This window comes from Vespula vulgaris, chromosome 24 (genome assembly GCF_905475345.1).
Source record: "Vespula vulgaris chromosome 24, iyVesVulg1.1, whole genome shotgun sequence".
NCBI lineage: Eukaryota > Metazoa > Arthropoda > Insecta > Hymenoptera > Vespidae > Vespula > Vespula vulgaris.
The window spans coordinates 451,176-476,255 of NC_066609.1; the positions used below are offsets into that span (position 1 = coordinate 451,176).

General features: G+C 32.1%; 1 protein-coding gene across 5 annotated transcripts in view; it reads right to left on the reverse strand.

The window, feature by feature from the left end:
* Nucleotides 1–25,080, reverse strand: part of LOC127071960 (uncharacterized) — a 269,111-nt gene that overhangs the window by 198,386 nt on the left and 45,645 nt on the right. For 4 of the 5 annotated variants that reach the window (XM_051011839.1, XM_051011838.1, XM_051011836.1 and 1 more), the window contains exons 3-7: nt 13,017–13,292; nt 12,645–12,758; nt 5,347–5,541; nt 5,117–5,201; nt 4,267–4,355 (exon numbers count right to left, since the gene is read on the reverse strand). In XM_051011839.1, the coding sequence (XP_050867796.1) occupies nt 4,267–4,355; nt 5,117–5,201; nt 5,347–5,541; nt 12,645–12,758; nt 13,017–13,292 (759 nt within the window). The remainder of the gene's footprint in view (nt 1–4,266; nt 4,356–5,116; nt 5,202–5,346; nt 5,542–12,644; nt 12,759–13,016; nt 13,293–25,080) is intronic. The other variant, XM_051011837.1, reaches the window with a different exon arrangement.

The following is a 25,080-nucleotide window of genomic DNA, read 5'->3' on the forward strand; positions in this document are numbered from 1 at the left end:
CTCTCTCTCTCTTTCTCTCATTCTCTTTTTCTTTTACTTTTCAAGAGTTTCTTGCGTACACGTCCTCCAGAAAAGAGTTATCCGCTTCGAAAGAACTTTCTTCTTCTTCTTCTTCTTCTTCTTCTTCTTCGTCTACTTCTTTTACTTCCTTTTTTTACTACTACTTCTACTTCTCTTTCCCTTTCTTCTTTCACTGGAACTTTTTCTTTCTTGTTTTTCTTTCGTCTTTTTTTTTTATTTATTTATTTATTTATTTTTTTTATTTCTTTTTTATTTATTTTTCTCCGTTTTCATTCTTGTTGTTTTTAAGAAGAAAACTCAGTCGATTTCCTCTCTCTCTCTCTCTCTCTCTCTATCTATCTCTGTCTCTGTCTTTCTCTCTCGACTCTCTACCGACCTTACAATCTCGTTAACGCCAAGACGGCCTTTTCCTTTCTCCTCCGACCAGTTCGATATCCATAAATCATTTTCTTTTCTTCCCAGCCCAACCTAGTACGTTTCACGATTATCTCACGAAGGCTTCAGGGTAAATCGTTGTTACGTGCAAACCTAACTAACGAAGAAATTACTAGGTTCGCGTGACCTTACTCTAACGTAAAAGAAGGTAAAGTTTAGAAAAAAAAAAAAAAGAACAATAATTGGCCTACCCTAGAAAAAAAAAGATATAAATAAATAAATGAAAAATAAATAAATGAAAATAAAAGTGCAGAAAGAAAAATAATAATAAAAAAAAAAAAAAGAAAAAAAGAAATAAAAAATTGCGACCCCATGTACACACTTACACACTTACACACGTACGAACGTACACGTAGATTCACAAGCTAATACAGAGAAAGGGAAAAGAGAGAAAACGAGGTTCATTGATCGATCGTTTATTAATGTCGGATTCGTTTCCAGGTTGCGTGGATCGGCCTGGAAAGGAGCGTCACGCGTGTAAACTATGAAAGCTATGCGTCATCGGGACAACCCGATTAGTGACACGACTCGTCGACGTTTACCTGTCACTAACACGCGACGACAATGACGATATCGAAGTACTCGAAGAATTCCGGGTACTCAATACCAAGAGGAATCGTTTAACGAGCTTTATGAACCTGTCCTATACACCTATTTTATTACCTTCGTTATCGATCGATATCCATCTATCGAAAAAAAAAGTTTCATCAGAAATCGTTTATTTATCTTTTTTTTCATTTTCTTTTCTAGATTATCTTCTCGTTGTAATCATTGATTTTATTATTTTTTTTTTTTGATTGATTGGTTTTAGGTAATTATTGTTTTTTTAGTTTATATGGAAATAATTACATAAATTATTGAAGCTTATTATTGTTGTTGTTGTTTTTTTTTTTTGATTTTTTTAATGGTTTAGAAATTGAAGAATACGAACGTTACAGGTCTTCGAAATAATTATAACGATAGAAATTAATTATTAGGTAATCTGACGTTTTCCTTTTTTTTTTTTGATTATTTGTTTATCGTTCGAAATAAATAAATTAATAAACAAATAATCGATTATATGTGATATATATATATATATATATAACGGACTGTTTGTTTATTCATTCCGATTAATTACCAGAAAGTTCGTATTATAAGAATTATAAAATATTTCAAAGATTTAATTGGATCATTTGAAATATCATCAAATGGAATTCCAAAACAAATCCGATATTAAATGATTAAAAACTTTTACGTTATTTCAAATTAAAGTTAATCAATTAATTTTCGTTAGGATATCTAATTTCCAAATCGTTTCGGAATAATAAATAAAAAGTTAGTCCAAAAGGATTAAAATCGATTAGATAATTTAAACATAGTCGAATGCTATTTAAATGTCCATTTAAATCGAACGTTTCGATAAAAGAAAATTTATTAAACGATTGGAAGCTAGTGACACATTCGTGAAATAAAGGTAAAAAAATTTAATCATATAAAATAAAAATCATTCTCTGAGAATCTCTCAATCATCCTGGGATCAATCAAAAAGATATTAATCGTATAATGTTAACTATTTCATTAGATCATTTCAAATATATCATTAGATCAATTATATATCCAATATTAATATCATCCCGTTGTTATAATCGAATAAGATAAAAATCGATTAGATAATTTAAATATAGCCAATCGCTATTTCCAATCGAGTATCGCGATAAAACAAAATTTATAAAATAACTGGAGTCTATCGAGAAAAAAAAAAAAAAAAAAAAAGAAAAAACACAAGAAAAAAGAATCATAAAGAAAAATTAAAAAAAGAAGAATGTAAAGAAGGTTAAATTACCCGAACGTAAATACCGACGAAGAAGTAACAAAAATTCAAAACCTGATCGACTAAAAACTGATATTTGTAAAATAAGGACATCTCTATAAAATCAAAATAGACTCTCCCAATCGCATATTAATAATAACCACATCAATAAATAATAACTGACCCAATAAGATCGGATAATCTGAATATAACCCGAATAGTTATTTCGAATCGAACATCACGATTTCGGAATAAAATTTATGAAAGGATTCGTGGTCAATAAGAATTTAAAAAAAAAAAAAAAGAGAAAGAAAGAAAGAAAGAAAAAAGAAATCGAAGATTAAAGAAGGGGGACAAAAATTAGGAGAAAAAATAAAAAGAAGAACATGCAGAAAAAATGCAGGAAAAAATTGAAAAAAAAAAAAAAAACAAAAAACAAAAAAAGAAAGAAAGAGAAAGAAGAAAGAAGGATGAATAAATCCGTCGTATAATCCTTCGTTGAAGGACGAAAATCGATTCGATGAAAACGCCTTTGGAGAAGCGGGTCGTCGCTCGTTATAGATATACAGAGCGAGACGCGACGTCTCGTCGGGAATTGAAGAAGAGTCGAAGTCGAAGGTGGGGCAGTCGTGTCCAGGAGAATGAGAAGAGAGTAAGAGAGAAGGAGTGAGATAGAAAGAGGGAGAGAAAGAGAGAGAGAGAGAGAGAGAGAGAGAGAAGGAAGGGAGGGAGGGAGAGAGAGAGAGAAAGGGAGAGAGAGAGATATATAGAAGCAAGGTAGCAACCGCTTCTATTCCGGGCTTTTGCGATTCCTGAAAGCTCGAGGGTGCAGCAAGCACGACTCTATTGATTTCTCGTATTAAAGGGAATCTACTGGTAAGCAGGTTTCCAGTCTCTCTAAACATTTCCTTCCTTCCTTCCTTCCTTCTTCCTTCTTCCTTCTTCCTTATTTTCACGTAACGTGTTTCTTTTCTCCTTCTTTTTGTTTTTCTCTTTCTCTCTCTCTTTTTTTTTTTTTTTTTTTTTCACAAAAATCGTTTCAATCGTTTATCGCTTATTATCGAGTTTATCGTAAGTAGCGTTCTCCTACTTTTTGTTGTTCTTCTTCTTCTTCTTTACTAATTTTTTTTTCTTTTTCTTTTTTTTTTTTTTTTCCTATAAAAATCGTTTCAATCGTTTATCGTTTATCGTCGAGTTTATCGTAAGTAAAGTGTTACAATGGTTTGTGCAAATTTGATGGGCAAAGTTTATCGGAACTTTTTTTTTTTTTTTCATTTAGATATGAAGTGAGAATAATGAAAGTAAATAAAGGAATAGATAAATAGAAAATGTGGAAAGGTATGAAGGGAATAGTTGAGAGAATATTTGGGATTTATTTTTTTCTTTTTCCTTTTTTTTTTCTTTGTGAGAAAAAGAAGTGTTCGAGATATCGACAATAAATCGTTAGATGTATCGACTATCTAATATTTTAATTTTAGAAACTAACTTTTATACGTATCGTGTCTAGTATTTTTTACGAAGTAACAATATTTTCATACGATTTTTGCTATATATAAAAACTTTTTTTACGCTGTAATATTTTATCGTTTTCGATATCTCAAATTTCTTTTGGATTCGTATTAAAAAAATATCGACAATTTTCTTCTCGTTCTTTTCATATATGTATATAACATATACATATGTATTTTGTTGTTATAATTATATAAAGAATTAAAAGAAAAAAAATATATATATTATCATGAATATTGGAAATATTAATCAACCTAAGTTTGGTTCTTTATTTAGAGAATTGTCAATTTTCAATTCGTTGAACGTTCAATTTAGCGAGTTTTCTCTTCGTGGTCCGTTTCGAAAGAGATTGCAAAGAGAAAAGACAGCCGTGATCTTTCATTATCGTCGTCCGCTTTTACCTTTCGAGAATTCCGTTCAACGACCTTTTCTCTCCTCATAGATGTTATCATCATTATTACCAGCCTTGTGACAAGCTTAATAATAGAATGAAATTGGATTTCACTCACCACGACCAGTGCGTGCGTCAGAGCAGTCGATGACCTCGACCTCCTTGGTGTCATTCCGACGACCTCGCCCCTCATGATACTCTCCACGACTGCGCAAACAGAAATAATTATTAATTCCTCCATTTATTCGATTTATTCGATCCTACAAATTAACTCGAATGTAATTTATTATTTATATATACGTAGAAAAACTATTCTTTTTTTCTTTCTTTTTTTTTTAAATAAAAAGAAAGAATGCAAATATTGAATATATAAAAAAGTAGATAATTTTTTTTAGCAACGACCATTTAATCCTTTTAATTATTTTAATGAACGATTTTTAAAAATGTGTCTCCATTCAATTCCATTTTACATATTTGAATTTAATTTTTTATAGAAAAAAAGAGTCAAGAAAACAAAAAAAAAAAGAAAACACGAGACAATTTGTGAGAAACGATTTCGTACTATCTAATAAAAAATTTGTTAAATACGTTTCACTTCGATATTATACAGAATTGACGAATATAATTTTGTATGAAGAAATTTGCGCATAGATCGAGAGGATAAATCTCGAAATGCCATTTGAAACATTTTAATTGTATTATCTGACGATCTATTTTAAACGAGCTTCTTTACATCGATCTCATTTAAACTCGTCATATCTGTATAAATATTATATATATATATATAAAAATTATACACACATAAACTAACTAAACTCGAATGTATCAAAAATAATCGAAAATTAACGAGTTCGAGTTGGCGTAGGAACGATTATAAACAATTATAAATCTTAAATTCGTTATATCCATAAAGGATCTTAGAAGAGAAAAAAGAAAAAAAAATATTGTTATTATTAAATTATTTTTACCTCCGTCACCGATTAAACGCATCTGTACCAAACTTGGATCTTCATTGTGATCTTCAAGAACTGTGTCGTCGGTTACGGTCAAATCCTAATAAATAAAACAAAGTATCGATCTCAGAAAGGCAAATGAGAAAAAAAAGGAACAGTATTAAATATAAATCGTTGAGTAATAAATTTGTAATGAAAATTAAATAATTAAAAATCGTCGATAAGATATCGATATTACTGTTTACCTTGGTAGATTCGTTGTATCCAACTATAACAGCCGTGTACCATTGTGTCGTACCTTCTGCACGATAAACTTCGACACGGAAACCAACAAGGACGCTTGGTGTCGTTAACAGGATTCTCTGACCATCCTGCATCTCTGCCCATCTTCGAACCGCACCGACCCAGGGCAAGCTACCCTTAGTTAACTCCCATTCCTGCTGCATAAACATTATCGAAGAACATTTTTATATATCACTGTAGAATAAATATATTTTTTTCTATTTTGTTTTTTTCTCTTTTATTTTATTTTATTTATTTATTTTTTTTTTTTAATAGATAGATAATCAAAAATGATGTAGTATCAATTTTTTCAGATATAATCTTTTTCGTAGGAGCGCGTGCTCTCTCTTTTTTTTTTCTTTTCTATTTATCTACCTTTATATTTTTTAAGTATCTAGATAAGTAATCAAAAAAGTTATATACGATCGAGTTTGCGCAAGGACGGATTATACATTTCTATCGTCGGCAAGGGTTGTCTATTTTGATTTGAAGAAAATTAAATATTGTAGAAGAAATAAAAAATAAATAAATAAATAAATAATAAAAAAGAAAGGAAAAAAGTGAAATGGCATTTAATTAAAAGTCTCTAGGATTATAATTCATTCCACATATTCGTGTGTTTATCACAGAGTCGTCCTTGAGCGATAAAAAAGAAAAGAAAAAAAACGAACGAACGAACGAAAGAACGAACGTTGATATAAACTAATTGTAAATTGTAAAAAAAAAAAAGAAAAAAAAATTGAGAGAAAGAGAGAGAGAGAGAGAGAGAAAGAAAAAAAAATATCCTAAGAAAAATGTTGATATATAAGACTTAAGTCACGAAGGAGATATTAACCGCGTTATTACTATCGAAGGTCGTTCTTACAAACTACACACATACATATATACATGCACATATATATGCATAATTTTCTCTTCGTAAAAAGTACACGGTAATTACATATTTATGAAATTTTTATATTCTCGATCTTGCATACGCATACATAAACACATAACTACGTGTAATATTATGTACCTACGTAACAAGTAAGTTTTGATAATAGAATCGTTTTTTGTTAATGAGATTTTATTTCAAATTTATCGAACTTTATTATTTTTTTATTATTATTTTTTTTTTTATTTCTTTATCTTTATTTTCATACTTTTCTTTTTCTTGTTCTTTATACATATATATATATATATATATATCTTTCTCTCTCTCTCTCTTTCTCTTTGCTTTGCTTTTTGTCGTTCAGATATATCGCCTCAGGTCCCTCCACCCACTCGTGAAAATTCCATGCAAATGACGACCTTAGTCAGACGCTGTACTCTTCGGCGACTTCGTTCGAATCGAATCGAGTCGAGTATTACAAAGTCGTCGAATAATTTAACGTTCCAGAAATCGAGTTCTCGAACGTTACGAATCGATCTTTTTATTAGAGCCTATAGTAACAGTTTCTCTTTTCTTTCTTTCTTTCTCTTTTTCTCTTTTTTACATCCTTAAATGTCATCTGCATATATTTATATATATATATATATATATATATATATATATATATATATACGTTTGTCTCTTTCTACGCCATTTTTTTTCTTATAATAGAAATTGAAAGAGTAATAGTAGACAATAGTGAATCGTTTTATCTTTCGATGTAGTAGATAAAAAGTTTACTTTGGTATTTTGCAAGAACTTTGTATCAGTAATTTTCGTCGAGGGTTGGGTTAACTGATAAGCAGTTTACTATCGATCGTTCTCTCTCTCTTTCTCTCTCTCTCTCTCTCTCTCTCTATCTATCTATCTATCTATCTATCTATCTATCTACCTATCTATCTATCTCTAGCTCGCTCTCGCAATTTTGCTTGAAACTTTCATCGAACACGAGTTTCTGAGTGAGTTCGACAAGGACTTTCGAATACCGTTAACGAGTTTCATGATTAACTTCTTTCAAAATTTTTCAAAGGGAATTTGAAAAACAACCCGTATCTCTGTATGATACGATTTTATAACTTTGCAAATTTTCAAAGTTCTCAACGTTGGAGTTAAATATACCAACGCGAATTTTTATTTGCAAGATAATATAAGCATAAATAAATAGATAAAAGAGATAAAGATAAATCCAAGAAGTAACGAGTTAACTCTAAATTTATTTTGGTTTAAAAAAAAAAAAAGAAGCGATTATATAAAGTGAAACTCGTCCAACTAACGCGAGTAAAATTATACTATAATTAAAAGCCAAATAAATATAATTAACATTTATTAAATAATAACGAAAGAAAATTGTATAAATAAAAATATACATATACATACGCATTCATGCATGTATCGTATGCGTGTGCGTACGATCTTCAAATTATATAGCATTATAGAGACAAGTAAACAACACAATAGATATATAAGTTATGTAATACGTGATACTACATACGTACGTACATACTTATATACATCTAGAGATAGATACATTATAAGAGAAGAGAAGACATAAACGCGTTGTGAATTTAGAAAATTGTCGCGAGTCTTCTCGTGACATGCAGTTAAGTGCTCTAACCGACGCTTCGATAATAGCGTTATAATTGCCGTTATATCGCTGCCATTACGAAGCCATCGTCATTCGCACGAACCTCGATTGTGTAATGTCCGTGACGCAATGTAAAAGAAAGACGGAGGAGGGTGTAAAAAAAAAAGGGATGAAAAAAGGAAAGTAAGAAAGAAAGAAAACAAAAAGAAAAAAGAAATGAATGTAAGTTTGAAGAAAGACGAAAACACAAAACTTTTTTGTTTCTTATCTTTCCTTTTTTTTCTTTTCTTTTTCTTTTCTTTTTGCTTGTTTTCTTGGAAACGTTCTTTCGGACGATTCAAATTTCCCGGCATAATACAGGAAGATCGAAATACGTACGCGTATATTTCGTTCGATAGATAGACGATATAATAAATGTAATATAATATTAATATTGTAATATGATATTTGTAATTATTGCAATTTATATATATATATATATTTTTTTTGTGATACGAACGTTTGCATGCGCCATTATATTTTTTATATTATAAATTATACTTGTTATAGCTCTGTCATGAATTTTGAAAAAAAAAAGAAAAGAAAGAAAGAAAGAAAAAACGAGATACAAAAATAAGACAAAAAGCACGAGCAATGTCTATCTTTAATTCGAACAAAAAGAATAGGCCGAATTAATCGCAATGTCGCAAAATTAATTGACCTTACGTCGGATAGAAGAGAAAAAAAGAAAAGAAAAAAACGAAAAATAAAAGAAAAAAGAACGAAATTCTCGGAAGAAAAAAGAAGAAAAAAAAAGAAGAAGAATAAGAAGAAGTAGTCGAGATTGAAAACGAAAAAATAAATAAAGGAGAGAGAGAGAGAAGTACGAATTTTTTCTTCCATTCGTTTTTCTTTCTTTCTTTCTCTTCTCTTTTTTTTTTATTCGTGGAAAACTCGAACTCGAGATAGGAAGCGAGAGGAGGGGAGGAAAAGCTTCCCTTTCCGTTTTTCCTACCGAAATTCGTTGAAATCGAGAGCGTCGAGAGAGTCTGCTGACCCTGAACTATAAATGTAACGGGTTCTTTCTCTCCTTGGTTTAGCCCTCCGTCGCACATTCCGTAGTGATACTAACACCGATAAAGATATTGCATATATACATATATATATATATATATATATATATTTATATATATGTATACATATACGTATGTGTATATACGAGAGAGAGAGAGAGAGAGAGAGAGAGAGAGAGAGAGAGAGAGAGAGGAATAGAAAGAGAGAGAGAGAACGAGATACTATTTGCTTTTATTTTCGTTGCCAGTATTCCTGGTTTGTTAGTAGTAGTTCTAGTAGTAGCTCGACGTGCTGTTAATGCTGCTGTTGCTGCTCTCGTAGTTGTTTTCCGATGACTCGTGTGTCGTGAGATAGAAAAAGATAGAAAGAGCAAGACAGAAAGAGAAAGAGAAAGAGAGAGAGAGAAAGTATACACGCTCACGCATACCGTGTAAAAGAGAAAGAGAGATGAAGTATGGAATATAAGTATGAGTATGAGTATGAGTATGAGTATGAGTATGAGTATGAGTATGAGGATGAGGATGAGGATGAGAATGAGGATGAAGAGGGTGAAGAGGAAGAAGGAAGGTTGGAGAACGGCCAAGTCGAGGCGCCAACATATTCCCGTTCAGGCAGCTAACGGTCCTTGGCAAAGCGAGAACACAACACGAGGATAGGGTGGGGTGTTGTAGGGTGAGGTAAGGTGAGGTAGAGCGAAGTAGGGTGGTGGTGAAGTATGGTACGAAAGAGGAGGGATGGGGTGTGCGGCTTTATGCCATCGACGTTCGGTGTATATATCTATCTAACCTTCTCTCTTTCTCTGCTGGAAGACTACTACTACTACTACTACTACTACTACTACTACTACTACTACTATTACTGATGCTACTGCTACTACTTTGGACGCTACCGACGACCTGCTGCTGCCCAGCGGCAGACAAGATATCTCTCAACGAGAGAGAACTTTGGACCTTGCTTGGTTGCTTGCTTGCTTGGTTGCTTGCTTGCTTGCTTGTTTGGCTCAAGGGAGAGAGAGAGAGAGAGATATCAACGTGGAAAGTGAGATTTCACAGCGAGTTACTTTGATTTACATAATTTGATCCTCCTTTTTTTTCTTTTCTTTTCTTTTCTTTTATTCTCTTTTTTCCCTTGTTTTTGTTTTTCTTTTTCTCTTTTTCTTTTTTTTTTGTTTTTGTTTTTTTTTTTTTACTGCAATGTTTTCAATTTTTATTCATAGTTGTATCCGTTTTAATTTTGTTTAATTTGTATTCAATTTCTTTCGTTCGTTCTTTTTCCCTTAGACTTTCGTCTAATCGTATAATTATATGATCTTTTTTTAGAAGATCGTTTTTATGGAAATAATGAATGAAACAACGATAAAAGGTATTGTAATGGTAATAGTAATTTGAATGGAATATTAAGATCGTGTAATTTATGAACTATCGTAATTACAAATAAATCAATGTCAATGTAAATCAATGTGATTATAATAATTTTGCTTTTTCGTTTAAATTAAATATCATAACTCGATAAGTCACTGTGACGTTAATATATAGTAATATACCACGTAATCAATATGATCTAATCTAGTACTCCTAAAGATACTCCTAAATAAAAAAAAAAAAAATTGAAAAATCTTCGAATACGAGATTAAACGTTAATCCGATCAAATCCGACAAAATGAAAACTAATTACCTACACACATGTATACGTACATCCACTCGTACACGTACAAATGTACGAGTTCAAAATTATGTAAGATTATAAAGGGTTAGAATTAGGAAATGAAGTTCCTCGTGTTCCCTCTCCCCAAACCTACCCATCCAAATTACTGGACCACCAATAATGAATTCCGGCGAATATCACAGTGTTAATAACTTCGAAGGTCGATTAGGTTAGAAAGACAGGTGGCTGCTAGAATTGCTCAGGCGCATCTCGCACCTGATCGTGGAAACTTCGTATAAACGATTCGCGTTCCTAACCGAAGCCGGTCAAAGTTTTAACGGCTAAACTTCCGACAGTTTAATTACTTGGAAACAATTACGACCCTGCTCTCTCTCTCTCTCTCTCTCTCTCTTTCTTTCTGTCTGTCTCTTACTCACTCAAACACTTGTTCACTATCTCTTTCTCTCTCACTCTTTCACTCTCTCTCAAGTATGATGAGAATCAAATAGGTCTCACTACTTTACTGTTGGAAAATATGTTCATTAAGTTAATCAATCTCATCGATATTTCGACTGATCTAATTGAATATTGAATAGAAAAAAAAAATAATCCGACGTAAAATCCTATCCAATTTGGAGAAGATCTTTTTTCTAAAACCAGAGAAACTCGACGTTAATGTATGGCAGAGGTTTGGAGAAAGATAAAAAAAAAAAAAACCATACACGAGCTTGTTTAATTGTAATCATTTTGCAATAAAATAATCGTAAACAAAGAAGAAAGAAAACGAAGAAATATAAAAAAAAAAAAAAAAAGAAAAGAAGAAACGTGTGCCTGCTTGATTGTAAATCGTTACGATTAAACAATCGTAAAAAATAAAAGAACGGACACGAACCCGTTTAGCTGTAATCGTTGCAATTAAACAATCGTAAAAAAAAAAAAAGAAAAAGGAAAAGAAAAAGAAACACGAACCTGTTCAATCGTAATCGTTGCGGTTAAACGATCGTAAAGAAACAAAAAGGAAAAAAAATCCAAACCACTACGCCATCCACAAAATAAAAAGAAACAAAAAAGGTAAAACCAAAAATGAAAGGAAAAGAAAAAGGATGCGTCTCGTTCGATAAAATTACGATGAAAATTACCGCTAAAAAGGGTTCAATGTTCAAGGAAACGAGAGGGAACGTCTTAAAGAGCAAATACCAAGTCCAGTTTCGAACTTTGAGATAACTGTGCTCTTCAAAGATTATTCTAGGTTGCGTCCTGGTTCTATATGTGTATGTATAAATGTGTGTGTGTGTGTCCGGGCTCGCGTCCGTAGCCCAAGGGGTGTCGGATGGGCCAATGGCTCCAAAACTTGTTTCTAACTAAGTTTCAACCCTTCTAACGAAGTAAGTTTCCAGCCGTAAAGCGGAAGTGGTCGGTCACAGCACCGGCATCAGCATCAGCATCAGCAGCAACAGTAGTAGTAGTAGTAGTAGTAGTAGTAGTAGTGGTAGTAGTAGTATAGTGTAGTAGCAGAAGCAGCAGTAGCAACAGCAGTCGACTATGAAACACCTTCTCTCGCGTGCCTCTTAATCGTTCTTGCTTCTCTATCCCTTTCTTCGTCGAGTAGGTACACGAAAATTATTCCATCGAGGAAAATCAAATGACTATGTCCAATTTATATACATATGTATGTATGTATGTATATATATTTTGAACGTGTGTGTGTGTTTAAAAGATTTGGAAAGAATTGTTGATTTCGAGTAAATCGTTCGATTAATTTTGTATAATTTAATACGTGTTTTGTTTTGTTTTGTTTTCTATTTTGTTTTTTAATATATTGCATATATATATATATTTTTTTTTTTAATACTGGTACGTATAATTTATATTATATCATTTAGGTATGTATAGTAATTACATCTATCATAGGTAATAAGTATAATTTATAATATACTTAAAACCTTAAATATTAAACGACAATTAATTTTTTTTTTTAATTACAGTCGAACGAACTAAAAACCATGTCTACTTTCTATAGCTCCGATTTATTAAAAACGAAATAAAAAAAAAAATCCAGAAACACTCACGGTGAACGGTTTCAATTTGGCGTAATCGACGAAGTCCAATCTTCGATCTTGCATGAATTCTATCGGCATTGCGTCTTCCGGAAGTTCGGCGCGTGCCACGAGAGGATAAAAAGTCTGAAAGATGAAACGATCAAACCATAAAACGAAAAATCAAAAATTACAGAAAAAAAAACAACGATTAAGAAAAAGAAAAAGATAAAACAAAACGAATGATAACGATGTATCCAGCCAGACATACCTTCGCTATTGCAATTACAAAAAAAAAAAAAAAAAGAAAAAGAAAAAGGAAAATTCTTTTGGTAAAAAAAAAAAAATCGTTTCTATTGTTCGAGTAGAAATAAAAAAAGAAAAAAATTATCTTAATTTACTCACAAGAGCGGGCCAAGCAACTGTGTTGGCAGTAGCGGTTGAACCTCTGAGCGGTTTGCCGTTGATACGATGATGGTGATGATGATGATGATGATTATGATGATGATTATTGTTAGCGTTATTGTGATGATCGATAGGTACGAGACTCGCGTGTCTGGGATCTGCACGTTCAGCCCAATAGAGCCCTTTTTCAACGAGAAAAAAGGAGAACACGGCATCCCTATGCGGGGATAACCACTCTCGCCTTTGCCACTCAACGTCGTCGTACTCCACAAGGATCTATAAATTTAAGATAAAAACGGATAAATTATTATTATTATTATTATTATTATTATTATTATTATTATTATTAAATAAATAAATTTGTTAAATTATATAGAAATAAATTATTAGAAATATATTTATATTATATTTATAATATACAATATTATAAATACATAATAAATTATATTATGTTCATATTATATTTATAATGTACAATATAATATATAACATATATCTGAACAGTCATTAACGCATATCAATTATTATATCGTATAATTATTATAATAAACGTCGAGACTCGAGAATCGATCGTAAGAAATCAAGCAATTATTATTCATTATCCATAACTTCGAATAAGAAAGAGTTTTAATGAGCGAAAGGTGGAAAAATATGAATAATTACGCTCGATTTATCATAAAGATTCTATCAGCTAAGATACGATTCGACGCTTAATAAGACGAACGAGCCGATAGAACTGTCTTATTTAATCTTTACCACAATCTTGTCCAATAATTTCCCCTTCATACTCTATTTCTTCCTTACTAAACATTATCAACCTTCGCCGATGAAAATAATTGCTTTTAACGTCTATCTATCTGCTCGTTAACACGAGTCTAACGATTAAACGTTTATTTATCCGAATAAAATTGTCGAGACATTTTCTCTTTCCCTTTTTCTTTCTCTCTTTTTTTTTTTTTCTTTTTCATTCCAAAGATCGCACTCGTTTTTACGAGAATCATTTTTATCTATTTGACGGTACGATAATAAAAAGCGTCGATCGATGAAATTCATCGTTGGATGTACGACACGTTTCGAATCGAAAATATTAAATCTTTTTTCCCAAAACTACCCCTACTCGTCTCTTAAAAAAAAAAAAAAAATGTCCACCCGCAGCTCTTCCCGACCGGCAATATTATCCAGTTCGTTTGGCGTAGCATATAACTGGTATGCGACAATTAATTGATAAATCAACATTTGCCAAGGTTGGACGCGAGCGTAATGTAAATAATTTCTCTCGATGGGTAAAACGTTGATTGATCACTTTAACATATAAACATAACGTACGTAACGTACTAGGTACATTTCGCTTTTTGTAACATTAACAAAACCTCCCTTTTCGTTAATCGACAAATAAATAGAACTGTACTTCGTATGACAACCGACGTCTATCTTCGTTCGATAGAAAATAAATAAAGATATACAAACGTAATTCACTCGGAGGAAATAATAATAAGTTTTATTATTTATTAACGTAACAATGACAATGCAATACGATATATGTATATATAAGGGAGAAAAATTATGTCCGATTATATTATTTATAACTTTATAAATTATGAATAAATATGATGATAATAATAATAATAATCATTGATTATATGATAAGTGTTATTGAAAGATTTATTACAGTATTATAATATAATTATTAATTTACGATATTACATGATTTTGATAACATTACATAATTATAATAATATCAATTACTACAATGTTAATCATAACATCATGATGTCACTTTTTGGGTTAACATTTATAGTATAATTAATATCGTTATACTTTTTTCTCTAAATAATATCCCTTTAAAAACACAAGTCTGAAAAAACAACGAATATGAAACATTAATTGCAACATTACGATATTATCATTAATACTGCATAATTAATACGATTATAATTTTATTCGATCTTTTTCCCCTTTTTACATCTTAGATAGATTTACATAATATCCCTTTTAAATGGTTCGAACACTCGGGAAGAATAAAAAAGCAATAAATAAAGAACGAACCAGAAACAACGGAGTAACCCAGGCATGTCCGTACGGTACGAGCGTGTCCGCTCGAATAAAACGTTGATTGAGAGTTAGGAGTGGTAAAACTCACGGGGTGGGAGTTTATAAAGATCACCGATAGATGGTGCTAGCTCTCGGCGTCTAAAAGCATAATGGCCGACGTAGTCGAATGCTCCGCCTCCTAGTGTTATCGGGAGTACCCGCCCGATCTGTTGTTGCTATGGCAACGAAAAACGCGCGGCCATTTTGATTAACCGACCTACCGCAATCCTTCTCCTTCCTGAGACGAAACGCGACAGTAAGAGTAAGTAAAGAGTATCGTCTCTCTGTATCTACCACTCTCTCTAAAACCCCCACTCAAAACTAAAGCTCTCTCTCTCTCTCTGTCTCTCTCTTTTTCTGTCTGTCTGTCTCTCTCTCTCTTTCTCTCTCTCTGAACGCGCTAAAAGTTGCAGCGCTACACGTTCGAAACTCGTGGCGCGCGATTATCCCTCCGGTTTCGCACGAGAGATTATTTAGAAATTGTCTTCCACGCTTGTTTCTTCTTTTTCGTTTTCTTTTCTTTTCTTTTTCTCCATTATTTTTTTTTTTGCATTTTCTTTCATTTCTTTATTATACTTATATCCCTTTATTTCTTTTCTACATCTCGATTCTTCCTTTATTTCGTTCTTTCCAGGATTACGTAATCATCGTCGTTTTTCTCGTCGATCCGATCGATTGATCGTTCGAAAGGAGTTTGAATGAATGAGGCGAGAGGGAGGGTAATAGAGAAGCAGAAAAAATGTCGGATAACAGAGGTACGGTCTTCTCTACACCTTTGTAATCTTTAGACGACTCTGACAAACGGAGATCGACAAATCCGTTCGATGGTTGACGATTGGTTATCTTTCTTGTTTCGTTTTTTTCTTGTTTTCTTTTTTTCTTCTTTTTCCATCGTCATTTATTTTATCGGGTGGAAAAGAAAAAGCAGAAAAGAATAATATAAAAATAAATAAATGTCAAGTTACGTAAGTAAGATCGACGTCGTCACGCTTGCTCAACTCTAAAATTTCCGCGTCTCTACGCGTTCGTACGCTTGTTTATACTAAGAGAGATAGATAGATGGATAGATAGATAGATATATAGAAAGATAGATATATAGATAGATAGATAGATAGATAGAGAGACAGAGAGAGAGAGCGAGAGAGAGAGAGAGAGAGAGAGAGAATGAGAGCTTTCCTATTTCACAATAGCATGGAATAAAAACACTACGGCATTTTATTAAAAATATAACGAGAGAGAAAGAGAAATCAAATTTCACTTAGATAAAACTCATAAATTTCTTTCATTTTTTTTCTTTTTTCTTCTTACAAACAAGTTCTTTTATGAATAAATTATTTATCATTATTTGTACAAGCAAAATATTTATATTATAAAAATTATATTATATATATATATATATATAATGGTAATATAGAATAGATTATAGTATTTTGTATATATGTATATACGTATATAATTAATGCTTTTTAATTTAATTATACTATTTTATAGTATATTTCATTATATCTCATATATATATATATATATATATACCATATGTATGTATATTTAAAATAAATTTTTTATTTAATTTAATGACGTCATTTCATCTTATTTAATAATCCAATCTTATTCTCATTGATCTACATTACATACATTTCATTAACTTTTTTTTTCTTTTCATTCACTATATATATATATATCATCCTTTCATATAGATGGTACATACATGACTATAATATTAATCATACTTTTTCATTACTTCACTTTTCTTTGATGTCACTAGCCTCCGGTTGAATGGTAATAAATTCTCTCTCTCTCTCTCTCTCTCTCTCTCTCTATTTTTTATTCGTCATATATTTTTCTATGAATAACTATCTATTCGTCTAAAACGCATACATGGTATGTATATATCGAATACAAAAATAAAATAAATACAAATTCATATTATCTCTCTCTCTCTCTTTCTATCTCTCTCTCTCTTTCTTTCTTTCTCTCTCTCTCTGTCTCCCAAAATTTTCTTAAAAAATATTTAAACAAGAGAAAGAAAAAGAAAAAGAGAGATAGAACCTTCTTCCCTTACGATACCTACGTATCTTTCACAGCCATCTTTTCGTTCGATAGTGTTACATACGAATGAGAACACGAAATAAAGAAAGAGAGAGAACGAGAAACAAAAAGAGGGAGAGAGAGAGAGAGAGAGAGAGAGAGAGAGAGAGAGAGAGAGAGAGAGAGAGAGAGAGAGAGAGAGAGAGATGTATTTATTTCGTTTTTATACGAACGTTCTTTAGAATGCAAACTTACTTTACCTATGCATTTGTTGAACGTGACGTTTGAAAAAATTTCTAATAACCTGTATCGATCTTTTCTATTAAATAACCCTTAAATTATCATCATTATCATCATCATCATCATCATCATCATCATCATCATCATCATCATCATCATCATCATCGTTACCATCATTATCATCGTCGTCATTTTTGTAATTTAATTTTTATTTTTATTATTATAATTTTTGTTTCCTTTCTTTTTTTTTTATAACTCGATACACTTTTAATACATAGGTAGATCGATGTATAATATCGACGAGATATCGAACATCTCGCTTCTCTCCCCCTCTTCCCACCCCCTTGCTATCTACCTACTACTCGCCAACATCAATATACTAACCTTTCTTCTTCTTCTCCTCCTCCTCTACCCTTTCCCACCCTTCTCTTTTTCGTCTAACTATCCCAGAATGACGTAGCTAGAATAGAATTTTTTTGCCAGCTCGCATCGCCGATAGCAAGAAAGTTTAATTTCAAGCGCGCTTCATTATCGATCGCTTGGCCGGCACCTATCTATAAATAACCCACTCTCGGGTTGCGTTATATAGGTGGTATATATCTATATGGTATATATCTGAGACTAAAGCGATGCGATTATTAAAATCTGTTTTCTTTTTTTTTTTCATTTCCTTATTCTTTTTTTTTTTTTTTGTTTTATTTTTTTCAAGTTCGACTTCGCCAAATCTCAAGGAATTATCTTTTTTTCTGGAGAAAAAAAAGCAAGAGAGAGAGAGAGAGAGAGAGAGAGAGAGAGAGAGAGAGAGAAAATTAAAAAAAAGAAAACTGCACTCGGATGAAAATTGAAAAGAAAAATTATTTTTCCTATTTAATGATAGATAGAATCGATATCTAATGGACTATTTAATTAATAAGATTTCTTTGATTACGAGGAAATAATTATACTATCGTATTTATGTATTTGTTAATAATAATTTTGTTTCATTTCTAATTCTTCTAATCCCTAATTTAAAGAATTTGTTTAATTACGAATAAATAAGAAAGCTGATTAAATATTCGAAACATTCGAAAGTAATGATTTTCATTCGAACATAGACATATTAATAAACGAGCATATTCATTAAAAAAGATTTGTTGAATTATAAAAAAAAAAAAAAAAAGTTAGTTACACTTTTGTTTAATAAATATTCGAAATTAATTATTTCATTTTAATTAAATGATCAACGAACACACACACACACGCACACATATAGAGAGACATACGGACACATTGTGATCAATGGCTACATTAATTAAAAAGATTTGTATAATTATAATAGCACTTATTACCTTTTCTGTTTATATTTTCAAACTGTTTTTATACGTTCAAAAATAATAATTTTGTTTTAATAAAAAAAATTGTCGACATTTTAATCGATCGGCAAATTAATTACAAAGATTTGTGCGATTGTAAGAATATTATTATAATTTTTTTTTAATTGTAATCATTTTCTATATCCGTAAAAAATCGAAAATAATAATACTGTTTTAATTTAAAAGTCAACATTAAAAAAATTTTTAATTAATACTTTACTACGAGATAAAATACACACACACACACACACACACACCCGTACGTAGAATCACACGCACGTAGATATACATCCGTAAAAGTAAAATTTATTCTTTATGGTCTTACATCAAGAGAATTTCGTTTCAAATATATATTTTCATATAATTCTATATAATTTCATACATACCAACACACTAAAAACAGATCTTCATTTATCCAAAAAAATTTCTTTTACAAAAAAATGATAAAAAAAATCAACGAACGATTTGTTGACGAGCGATCGATTTCGATAACCCAGTTAGAACCAAAAACCCCAAAAAAAAAAATATTTTTAAAAAAGAATAATTTATCCTTGCGATACGTACATACGTATATATAAATGTAAGTAAATAAATGTTTCAAAGAGACAGATCTGTTTCAAAACAATATGGCCGAACTCGAGAGAAATTAAAAATTCTCGACGAAAGGTCCTTCAACTTTACGATTTTACTCGATGAGCACCGGTGACGCGTTTTACGATCGAGTAACCAAAGACAATGTTGGTGCCAAAGAAAGAGGCCTTTCCCTTTCACCCAACGACGAGCGACATTAAAACTCTCATTTTCTCTTAGTCATCGAGGATCCACAATGCTATGAATTTTTGAAGAACATCATTTCAAGAAAAAAGAAAAGGAAACAAAAAATAGAAATAAAAGAAAAAGATAATATCTAAATAAGCAGCTAACTATTCTGATCAAAATCAAGATTAAAGATCGTTCTAATGGCGACAAGTTTTCTCTACAATTATACGATATAATTTCTTTTAAATAATACCTTACTACGTATATATGTATACATAGGATATCTTATTTAACTCGAACTCGTACTTATATTCCACTTCTACATAAATGATATCCGATTATAATCGTTAAATCAGATTTAAATTTTTCCGATGTTCCAATTTCGAGAAAATCTTTATCAGGGCAGCAAAGAAGTATTATTATTTTTCTTTATATTTGTGAATGAGATCGTACCTCTTATATAGGGTGTCCTATATACCTTCAACTTTTATTTAATTCATTATATACATATGTGAGACATGAATACATATACATGTATATTCCGTTTGATTACATATTAAATCGAAATGAAATATTTTAATCGTTTTAATAATCATCGTTTCAACGAGGAAATATCGTATCATCGTTATCGTCGTCGTCATTAATTTTATAAGATGTTTGTATACTCGGTGTCTTTTTTTGATCCATACTCGTACTATATACAAACGATATCCGATTAGTACGTATTGTTTTTCGTTAAAATCGGAATGAAAATTTTCCATTATTAAAATTTGGAGAAAATTTTTTTCAGGACGACGTAGTATTATTATTTTCCTTTATATTCGCGAATGAAATCGTACTTTTTATATAGGACGTCCTATTTACTTCAAACTTCTATTTAATTCACTATATATCTACATAGCGATATATAAATACTGTAGGTACTGTGTTTCATTGGATATTAAATCCAAGTAAAAACTTTGAGTCGTTGTAATTTTGTAAAAGTCATTCTTAAGAATAGAAAATATTATTATCTTCTATGATATTTTTATATAATAAGATGTTATATAGGGTGTACCGTTTTTAACACGTATTTATTCGTCCACTTAAATGATATCCCAATAACAACACGTCCTACGTTTATCTCCAATGTAAAATCAAATTTAATATCGATAATTATAATTTCATCGAATCGTTCTCTACGTAATCCTTTGTAACAGAATCCTTAATTAAAAACATTCTATTACACAAGGCTATTCCATTTAATTTCAACAACACGCAAATAAATATTTACATCTCTCTATATATAAAGATATCATAAAATCGTATACATTATCTCGTAGAACGAAACCCATACAATAGATATACATAGATATAGTTGCATACAGAGTATCCTATCGTAATCATTGATGAAATGGAAGAAAGAGAGGGAGAAAAATATTTAAGCAAAATATAAAAAAGAAAGAAAGAAAGAAAGAAATAGCTAGAGAAGAAAAAGAAAAAGAAAAAGAAAAAGAAAAAGAAAAAGAAAAAGAAGAAGAAAAAGAAGAAGAAGACTGGTGCGGGTGAGTGAGCGGTATTGTGTCGTTGACAGTGACAGTTTTTCTTTTTCTTTTTCTTTTTTTAGTTTAACGTTGGAGTAACATCGTCTCCTCCATAGAAACTCGTTTCTATTGTCTCTCTCGAATACTCTTAGCGTCGTCATCGTACTCGACCGGTAACGACTCGCCATGCTCCTATGTGAATGCACCTTTCGAGCCTGTTTCCAAGTATATAATACCGGAGAGTACGTATACGCGTGTTTCTTCTCTCTGTGTGTATGTTCGTATATATATGTATAGAAGAAAAAGAGAGAAAGAGAGAGAGAGAGAAAGAGAGGATTCGTGCGGTTCTTCTTTCTTTATATCCAGCTAGCAAGGCTGACAGTTATTCGCCAGTGGTGCTGAGAGAGGAGGCACCGTTACTGTCCCGAATCTCTCAGTGTGTCATTAGTTTTGTTTTTATTCATTCCACGTGCTCACGTATAGAAGAAGGAGAGAGAGAGAGAGAGAGAGAGAGAGGAAGATGTGCAATATACAATAAGTGTGAAATGCTCGACGCACGTAATATCACGGTTTCTACGATATTTTCTACAATGTCGTCGAAAATCTTACGACGATCGTTACACGATATTATTAAAAATTGTTTAAATGTTATCTCTTCCTCCTCGTTTTATTGATACGCATAAGTGTATACACGTGAGTGTAGATGTGTCTGACGATTTTTTAAAAATTTGTTTGATCATGTTTGTATCATTAAAAAAAAAATTCATGATGATGTTGATGATGATGATGATAGAAAAAGAAAAATTCTAATCGTACGGAGTAAACCCAAAAATATTCCCTCGGACGTCGGCTCTTGAATTTTTCTGTAAATATCGCGACAGATCTTCCAAGAAAATTTTTATCGAAATTCTTCTCGTACGACACGATAAAGAGAATCTATTGCAAATTAATAATAATAATAATAATAATAATTAAAAAAAAAAGAAAAGAAAAGAAAAGAAAAGTAAAACAAATAGGAAAGAGAAGGAAAGAAATGCAAGCACGTTCGAATGATCCGTAAATAATTCGAGAAAGAAGAAAAAAAAACGAAACGGAACGGAACAAAACAAGAAAAAAAAAGAAAGGGGAAAAAAAGAAAGAAATCGATTTTTTCGTACTCCGCTACTCGACAAAAGTAGATGCTACGTCACTGCGTTTCCCATACGTCCTCTTTCTCTCTCTCACGCACACCGAATACACGCACACGCGTGCATATAACACATACACGCATAGAGGTACGCAACCAATGTACGCAAGAGTGGGTGGATGCTGAGACTAAGGAGAGTCACGAGAGATATACACGAACGAACGCAGGATACACAAGGGAGCCTCGTGTTTACGTACAAAGGAAGAACCGCATAGAAGGGAGGGATACAGGAGACTTTCTTGAAACGCGAACCCCATTTCACTGAGAACAACGAGTGGGTGAACAAGAGAAAGAGAGAGAGAGAGAGAGAAAGAGAGAAAGAAAGAAAGAGAAAGAAAAAAAGATAAAGATAGAACGAGCTAACAAGTATCCGTATATACGTACGTACGTACGTGTTTTGTATGTACGAACGCATTTGTATCTACGTATGCTGTGTGTGTATGTATATGTGTGTGTGTGTGTGTGTGTGTGTGTGTGTGAGAGAGAGAGAGAGAATTTCTCGACAAAAGATCTCTCCGTCTCTCTCTTTCTCCCACCTCGTTGTTCAATCTCTCTTTCTCTCTTTTTCTCTTTTCCTTTCTCTTTCTCTCTCATTCGCTTGCAGCTTTTTTATGTCTTCTTCCAACGTACGAAAACAGCTCCTGCGCTCGCGCGCACTAGGCTTTTGATGCGCGAGTCTCATGTATTTTTACGAAAATAGGCCGCGTGGAGAGAAGGTGCACCCAACAGCAGCAGCAGCAGCAGCAACCATCAGCAGCAGCAAGTAGTAGCAGCAACAGCAGTTGGTGTAGTAGAGAGTCGAGGGAGTAGAATTGAAAGAGAGAAATAGAAAGAGAGATAGAGAGATATAGAGGTAGATAGATAGATAGAGAGAGAACGAGAGAGAGAGAGAGAGAGAGAGAGAATGATTCAACGAGGAGCAGAGGGAAGAAAAAAAAGAATCATGGATGCTGGTGGATGTGACCCCCTTTTTCCTTTTTTTTTTCTTTTTTTAACTTCCACCGACGGAGATGCTTGAACGATCGGAGGATGGAAGAACGAATGCCAGGTGTTGTGTAAAATATATATATATATATGTATGTACGTACGTACGTACGTACGTATGTATGTATGTATGTATATATACGAAATATTCTTTCCCATTTACTCTTCTTCTCTCTCTCTTTCTCCAGATGTTGTTTCTCTCCTTCATTCGAGTACAAGTGCCACGCGACATCGAAGGGGTTGGTTTCAACGTTCTCGTTTCCGTTCTCGAATATTCAACAAATTTCAATAATTTTTCTTTCCTTTTTTTTGAAGATTTGGAATAAGGAATAAGAAAAAAAAGGAAAGAAAAGAAGCAAGAAAGAAGAAAAGGGAAATAGAAAGAAAATGACGTAGGAATACACGTGTGTGTGTGTGTGTATGCTGACACATATATGATAGAAAAAAATCAAAAAAAAAAAAGAGAGTGAGAGAGAGATTATGAAATGTATAAATCTAGGTCTCGAAATATAATCGAATTCGTGTAATTGTTAATGCGTATAAAAAAAGTGGCTAGATAAACGCATATTCGAAAATATAAAATTTTAAGTGGTCGCCCGTATAAGGGTAAGTAAAGTAGGTCGAGGATACCTTTTTATACCATCACCACTACCACCAACCATTAACACCACTAGTACCACTACCACCACCACTGCTATAACAACCACTACTACTATCGCTAACATTGCATATATTAAATACGTCGGCAGTGATAATGCGAATCCTAATGACAGCTGATATTTCTAAGCTCGCGTTAACTCCACCCTTCTACGTCAAAATTGATCGAATGAGAAAAAGAGAGGATGAAGGAAGAGAATTAAAAAAATAAAGAAAGAAAGAAAGAAAAAAGAAAGAAAGAGAAAGGGACGAAGAGAAAGAGACAGATAGGTAGAGAGACAGGTACATAAATAAATGGATAGTTAGAGATAGAAACATTAACGTGACTGTTCTCATAATCATTATTTTTTATCTCTCTCTTTCTCTCTCTTTAATCTCTCTATCTCTTTTCTTCGTCCGACTTATATGAACGGATGGAAAATAGGCCGACGGTCCGAATACAACAAGAAAGAAAAGAAAAAGAAAGATAAAGAGAGAAACGAGCAATGAGTAGTAGTAATAGTAATAGTAGTAACAGTAGTAATAGTAACAGTAGTAGTAGTAGTAATTGTAGTAGTAGTAGTAGTAGTAGTAGTTCAGTCGCGAGTGGTGAAATTTCTCCTTTACCATGAAAAATGTTTCGAAAGAAAAGAACACGGCTATATACCTACGCTGATAATTACGTCTTCTCCTACATACATACATATATATATACATACATACATACGTACGTACGTACATACGTTTATATGTGCGAATATAAGCTGGTGTAGATAGACGCACACACAGTTTAATTCTCCCTGGATATTTCCACGAAAGAATGAGAGAATTCGAATAATTAATTAATCCACGGACGATGCCTTAAAACCTTTCCTCCCACTCCCCCTCTCTCTTACCCTCTCGCTTGAAATCTCGGTGAAAGCTCTCCCCTTTCCCCCCCCCCCCCTCTCTCTACCCTCTCACCGTCATTCTCGTCGTCCCGTCTCAACAGAGAAAATTTAACGAAGTCGCTGTATACTCTACGCGCTCGATAACGACGATAATTTAATCATGTTTAAATACAAAAATTATTATCTAAGTTCCTTTATTCCTTCTAATGTTCGATTTCAAATCGTCTCTGCGACGTATTTTCTTCGTCGAAGATGTTAGAACGTTGTTGGATAAAGAAAAATGTAAAATTAGCATTGTTATGTATTAAAACTGAAATGTAAAATTAGCATTGTTAGATAATAGATAACAGATAACGGATAATGATAAGGATGTTT